At 46.5% G+C, this 6,816-nt stretch overlaps 1 protein-coding gene across 1 annotated transcript; it reads right to left on the reverse strand.

The window, feature by feature from the left end:
* Positions 1-847: 847 nt before the first annotated feature.
* Positions 848-6,773, reverse strand: LOC103896590 (neuferricin). The gene is made up of 4 exons (XM_019471299.1): positions 6,711-6,773; positions 5,959-6,140; positions 4,144-4,351; positions 848-2,571 (listed from the first exon to the last, which is right to left on the reverse strand). The coding sequence occupies exons 1-4, from the start codon at positions 6,771-6,773 to the stop codon at positions 2,446-2,448; spliced, it is 579 nt and encodes a 192-aa protein (XP_019326844.1). The 3' UTR covers positions 848-2,445.
* Between the last annotated feature and the right edge of the window lie 43 nt (positions 6,774-6,816).

A 6,816-nucleotide genomic window follows, 5' to 3' on the forward strand; every position in this document is an offset into this window, starting at 1 on the left:
AGAGTTAAAGGGGAAAAGCTCACAACTTGAACCAAAACCCAAGAACCAAAACCCAAGTTAGTTCTCTTCTAGTTCTTCAACTAAAGAGATTGACCCCACCAAACAACTGGTGGGGCTCGATCCTTCATGCACTCTGCCTAGTATTGGTCCGAGCTCTCAGACCTCTCAGATTTTTGTGGGAGTTTTGCTGGCAATGCTCCACTGCAGGGTACAAATGTGAATGGAGGCGCTTGGTAACGTAGTAGTGGTCAACACATTTCTAACTCCGTAAACAACTGCTCTTCCTTTTTGTAGCATACTACAGTTGTGACCAGAAACCCCCACCCCTTTTACCCCTGCTGTCTCTAAGTGAGCGGTATCTGTTAACTCGAGACTCAAGTCTGCCAAGCATTGAAGAAAAGGGTAAATGGAAAACAAACTAACTTCTGTCCCTGGGAAGTGATGCTGTCACACCAGGCTTCAGGCACTTCAGGGCTGCATGGGAAGTCTGTGGTGGTTCATACTGTAGCTTTTTGTTCTTAGACTGGATTCCTTTTGATTGCAGTCATCCAGTACTCTTACACAAGCACAAAATGTGGTCTGGCTTAAGTTTGTTTTAATTTGTGTCTCTGAAAAAGGTGTAGTCACTGTTTCTCACCACTAAGTGGAGTGAGAACGTTAGTGTTGAAGGTACTAACAGAGCGCAGCAGGTTGCTGGCTAAAAGCTGACAGATGCCTTAATGACTTCCTGTGCTGGAGATCAACAGCTTGTACAACTTCTCTCGTAGTGCTTATAAATTAACATGTAACAATATGGGAGGCCAGGGCTGGATTTTTTTTTTTGTAGATCAAATGTGTTAATAGGCGAGTCCTCTTTTTTCCTGTAACCAGCAGAGTTGGGTACTGCAGCAAACTCATCTCTAGAAAAATCAAAGCTTGTATGAGTGACAAAAATAACTCTGAACCTTCTAATACCCTCTGTGAAATAGAAAAGGAAGTCTTAGAACAATGGCATTTTATCTGCAATGTTTGTCTGGAGTCATTGTAAAAATGTATTTTTCCAATATGCATTACTTTGTTGTGTAATGATTCTACTTGTAATAAAATGCATAACTAGATAATGCATCGTGAGGTGGAAACCTTGTTAAGAAAGTATCTTCTCCTGTAGAGACAGCTGCCCTTCTGCAAGCTATCCTTTACAAGCCACAAGGAAAACTAGGGATATAACAACACTCAACTGGGCATGACAACTTTATTCTTTGTTCTGAAATTATTCCAGGTATTATTTTAATGTTGTGGAACTGCTACAGCTGTTCTTTTGGCTGACAAGGTCTGGTGTTCTACTTTATACCATATAGTCATCTTGAATGCCTTAAACTAGACTTACCTATAATCACTCTTAGGAAACAACCCTAACTTCCCGCAGGCCAGAGCTGGTTCACGGAGTGAATCCATCAGCTCAGATTGAGTCAACTCAGCTCGTCCATTTAAATCTAAGTAACATACTGTTAGTGCATCCGGTTGTATCCTGGTGGGCAGCTTGGCCTCCTGGAAGAGCATATAACTGCTGCAGCTTTATTTCAGGAAAAAGGAAAGCTTCAGTGCAATAGCAAACCAACCGAAACATCTTGGTGACATTGTGATGCATCAGTCTTTTATTAATAAAACTTACTAAAGTACAGATGAATGGTGAGCTTTTTTAGAGCACTGTCTATGTCGATTTGTCCCCTGTGTAACTGTGGCTCTTCCCACCCTTTTCTACCATGGGAGAATCTAGCTGAGCTTTTGAATTAGAGTAGAAACAAGGTAATCTTGGAGCGCTTCAGGTCAGTGAGGGAGTCTCCTTGTTTGCTTTAATAGATGACTTATTCCTAGTGCAAGGCAAACTTCCCCCCCCCCCCCTTGTGTTTCCAAACACTAAACTGAGGAATAAGCTGTGAATTAGTTTTTGACCAACTTTTAACTTAAAGCAACACCATCCCATCTTGCCTTCCTGCAGCAGCTTATTTGATTTTTGTGTAGCGCTTAAGATCAAAACCATCCCCTCAGCGCTATTTGCATAGTGCTTAAGCATTACAGCAAGATGAAACTTGCTTAGAAGTTACATAGCTGATGCATCTTCGCTAGGACTCCAACTTGTGACATTGACTTGCCCTCGCAAATCCTTTTTACAATATTTAATAATCTGGAATTTGCTGCAACTTTTAGAGCTATTTTAAAGACACTCCCCAATCATTTTTGGGGATGGTTTGACCTCTAAATGCAAGTTCTTGTCAAAGACGACATGTTCAAAAGCAAATGACATGCTGACACTTACAATGCCCGCTAAGTTGTGGAGACAACAGAGCACAGCTTTGCAGCTCTTTCCTGCAGACTTTACCCAGCTTTCTCGTTAGGATTGTTGTGTGAAGTGAGTAGCCCACTCCGATCCCAGAGATGACACAAGCCCATGGCTGAGTTTCGGTTCTAAAAGCGTGACTGGGGACTCGAACGCTGTGTGACGGCTCTGCCGCCACTCATCCACACATACAACCACAACTGATGACCGGTAAGAGCTGCCACATCTGCCTGAAAGTGCCTTGGGGGACTCCTCTTCAAGATTATGGTGGAAAAGAAACACAACAGAACCAGGTTAAAAAAACCCAACCAAACACAAACCCCCAAACATTTATTACAATAAGCCTGTACACGTTTAAATTGCTGTATGGCTCCCATCCTCATCTAAACATGGCAGGTGAAAAGTGCCGCAATCCGTCCCACTGTCACTGCAATGAAGCGATTACTCTTGCTTTGAAGCAATGCTGCCGGGCCTCCCATCACCTGCAGTAGTTATTAACTAATTACTTAAGATTTGTGGGACTTTGTTTAGAGGTGGTAGTAGGTCAAAACTAATGAGTTTATAAATGCGTCCCGGCTGTTTATAAATAGGTGGCAGCTGCCTTAAGGAAAAGAACTGAACACAGCTCAGCAGGGATCTGCGCCACTGCTGGACTGTGTGTAATCTGGCTGCCTCTCTCAGGGCTGCAGCTACACCAGAAACTGATTCTAACAGTAGATTCTACGAAAAACAGCAACTGCTTCTCTGCAGCCCGGGGTTTACAGCACCTAGGCCCTAGGCAGGTATTCCCTTGTCCAGAAATGGTAATAACTTGTTCTGCTCTTCTAGGAGTCACTCACATTACTGAATTTTGCCAGCTGTGATAAAATATGTACGGACCTTAAGGGAGCTGCGCCTTGTGAGGATACATCCAGCCTCAGGTGATAGTCTGATGGGACGCGTACCAGATGGGAGGAGGTCATATACCAGAATGGAAATAGGAGGCAGATTACGGCAGGATGGTCACGTTACCACATAGCTTTTGTTATTGCCTATTTAAAACTACCAATTCCTGATCTGAGTAGTTTGAAAATAGTGAATCGGAGGAGCAGGATGGTGAGGTTCATCTAAAACAACGATCCTCATAGGTGGCTTCCAATATCTTCTTTGCACGGTATCTAATACAAACACTAAATGAGGAAATACAGCTATGACCTTTGCCTTCTGTATTCCAAGAATTTGATAAAGCTTGTATACAACTAAACCGCACAAGTTTCTAGATACTACGTACCTTAATTGTAGGAGAAATTCAGGCTTCTCCCTGCTACCTTTAAACTCTTGGGAGTAAATCAGGTGACTGGGAGGGAGCATTAGCACTACAATGCAGCAGGCAGAGTTCAAGCCGCTGGAGGACTGTGCATAAACTGAGGTCAGCGGTGCTGCAGTTCTTGTGCTCGCTACCTCGCTGCCTTAAAACACATCGCACCCGCCACCGTGCACACAAGCGCCTCTTTCCTGACTGCACAAGATATCCATCTTTAAATATAGTTCAGGCTGTCTCTTACAGTTTGTTGCCAGATGTGAAAATACCATAGGAGTAAAGCTCTAGGAAAGAAAGTATCCTATTACTGATTTTTTAGCCACTAACTTGGCTAAAGTGTTTCCTCCTTCTCTCAACTCCATCTCCACACGTTAAAAAAGAGTCACAAATAACATGAAATTGTTATTGCCCCCTTTGCACAGACAGATGGAAGGGAATGGAGCTGGAGCTGCCACTGCCCACCCAAAGTGCAACATTTCGCTGCAGGACTCTATGCTCCCCTCGAATCCAGCACTCGGAGTCACACCTTTAGGACACACTGCTTAGCCAGTGGATGGCAGCCGTCGTACTCCTCCAGGTGAGGGTTATCCAGATCGCCTCTGTCGCTGTGCTCAGCGGAGTCCGGCTGGCCCCATGGGGGACCGGTAGTCCTGACGCACACGCAGTGACTCCCCCTCGAACCAGGTCGGTACAGCTTCCGAGGGACTCCAGTCCAGTCTCTGTTCACTCCCCCACTAAGAATGGAAAATTAAAATAAATTACAATTCAAACCCGTGAAAACGCTTCCAACGAATTGAGAATCATTAGATAAAAAACAAGACGATCTGGGAGAGTTAGAACTAACAATACACTCACTGAGGTAGACTTTGCTCCCAACAGCCAACATCCCACAGCTCTCTGATACCTTTTTACTGGCTGAGCTTCAGAAACCTGTGGCCTGAACCTGGCCACAGTTCTGGCCAGTGAATCAGTGCCTGAATCAGCGCCGCTACATGCTCTCGCCCTTCTGGGAGCAACCAACTTCTGCTTCCCACGTTTCTATTGCTGGAAAAGGAATCATAGCCTTATGTAGCACAGCGTGTCTAATGGCAAAATGCCTTTTTTGGGGGTAGCTAAGTGCTCACAGATAACCACATGCCTTCTTCCGTGCCGTGACTGAACACAGTGATTTTGAGAACTAGGGCAAAAGAAAGAAAAAAAAAAAAAGTCTCAAGTACTTCCGCAGCTACTTCATAGTGTCTCTTTATGGGCCAAATCCTGCCTGTTCCCCTAACTACTGCATCTTTTAAGCCTGTAAACTCTTACACAAGTGACTGCCATACAACACCCAGTCCCAAGGCTGCACCCAAGCTCATTCACACATAGAGCGGATCTCCCAAGGTACGCAGTGCTACTGGCCTAGAGAAACAAAGCCTAAGCATTTTGCAATGTGGTCTGCGAAATGATTTCATCTTCAAACAAAACAGTCCCTAAACTGAGCGAGGAATATAACTAAACAGGCCAAGTAGGAAATGACTATTCAAAGCTCAACCTCCTTTTTATGTGGTTAAGTAAACACTGTTGTGGCAGTAGCCCGTGAGACAGGCTGTGAAACTGTCTGAGAACCACCAGCTAATCCTTGCATTCCTGATAGGTGAGAAAATGTGTTTGAATGCAGCAGATGGTCCTAGTGGGATTTCTGTCCTGTTTTCCCGAGAACAGGAGGATCATGTGCACATGTGGCAAATTCTGAAACCTGATTTTGACTGCAGTGTGACAGAAGAGTTTTTGCCTCAGAAATAAAATTCCTAAAAGTATCAGCAATCAGGATGAAACTTCATTTCCCTTTTACCTGCTCACCAGGTCAGTGAGCAGAGCTCCCCTCTGCTGCCTCATGCTGGAGAACATTTTTGCTAGCCCAACCTACACCTCTGTGCAACTCCAGACTGGGTGGAGGCTATCAGCGGTTCCTGTACTGGCAGAGAAAAATCTAGCGACTCCGATTCACACCGCAGCAGCAGGGGCTCAACCTGGCACAGGGCGAACGGCACCGCTGCTCCTTGCAGGTTGGCTCTGCCTCCGTCAGAAAGCACAGCCTGAGGAATGCAGACAGGGGAAGGGACCATGCCCGGCGTATTCCAGCCATGCCAGGACCAACATGAGGTCCAACCTATGCCCTTCTGCGGAGAAGTCGGCAGACCTCACCTACAGACTATGGAATGTGGTGGCTGCAGGAGCCGGGACATCTTCCTGTGCCACTCCTGCTAGAAGAGACAATGACAAAGCTCAGGGCATCCAAAAAAAGGGCAGAAATGCTCTGCTCCAAAGGGTCCGAGCAGGATGGCAGGAAGGCAGAGTTTACCTCTGTCTGGAGCACCAGAATCGGCTGCCCTTAGCAGAGCTCCATTCAGAGTTGCAGGGTGGAAACTGCTGCTTCCTCTGCTCGCTTTCTGCTTGGAACTTCAGAGCTTCCTCAATCGCAGCCTCAGCCTGCCTTAAGGCTTCTGTCGGTGCCCCATTTTCGTCATAGAATCTGCCCACCAGCTTCCCTGGGATAGAAGATCAATTAAGACCACGGTGTTGCCAGGCAAGGAAAATGAATAGTTCTGTTTTTTTTTTTTAAAGTTGTTATTTAAAGACAAAAAAAGGAGGATCTCGCCATGGCCCAATTTTAAAACCGAACTGAGCTTACATCCCTTCCATTCTTGGTTCACACAGCAATTTACCCGTATTAATAAATCCACGCAGGACAAGCCTAGGCACAGACTCGTTAAAGATCAGAAAGTCAACGCCACTTTCAGCTGCAGAACCCAGAAGCCTTTCCCACCCGTGCACCTCGCTCCCCAAAACAGCCTCCCTGCATTGCCGCTCCAACAGTCTCCCGAGTCCTGCTCATTTCAGTGCTCGCAGCGCTGGCTCCACGCCTTTTGCTCAGCAGAGACAAATAAAAGCAGGGCAGAGAGCTGCAGCTGACAGCCCGGGGCAGGAAAACCGTTAAGCTTGGCCTTAGAGGAAAGCGGGCCTCAGACTAGGTCTGATTTCGCAGCGGCTCCAGCTGATGGCTCACGGCTGTCAGCACGCCGGTCTCCCGCCGCACAGGTGAAAGACCCTCACCGAGGCGGACACGTCGTAGACGAAACCTGGCCCTACGCAGCGCTGCGTCCCCCGACCCGCCATCGCCGCGCCGCAGGCCCACCCTCGCCCACCCGCCCTCCTCCCC

This window comes from Aptenodytes forsteri, unplaced genomic scaffold (assembly GCF_000699145.1).
Source record: "Aptenodytes forsteri isolate BGI_AS27 unplaced genomic scaffold, ASM69914v1 Scaffold209, whole genome shotgun sequence".
Classification (NCBI taxonomy): domain Eukaryota; kingdom Metazoa; phylum Chordata; class Aves; order Sphenisciformes; family Spheniscidae; genus Aptenodytes; species Aptenodytes forsteri.

Bases quoted from the DNA above. Each gene is read 5' to 3' on its own strand.
- LOC103896590 (XM_019471299.1), bottom strand. From the start codon at position 6,773: ATGGCGGGTCGGGGGACGCAGCGCTGCGTAGGGCCAGGTTTCGTCTAC. The intron at 6,141-6,710 runs GTGAGGGTCTTT...ATCCCAGGGAAG, and splicing joins TCTACGACGTGTCCGCCTCG to CTGGTGGGCAGATTCTATGA. The intron at 4,352-5,958 runs GTAAACTCTGCC...TTCCATTCTTAG, and splicing joins TTCTGGTGCTCCAGACAGAG to TGGGGGAGTGAACAGAGACT.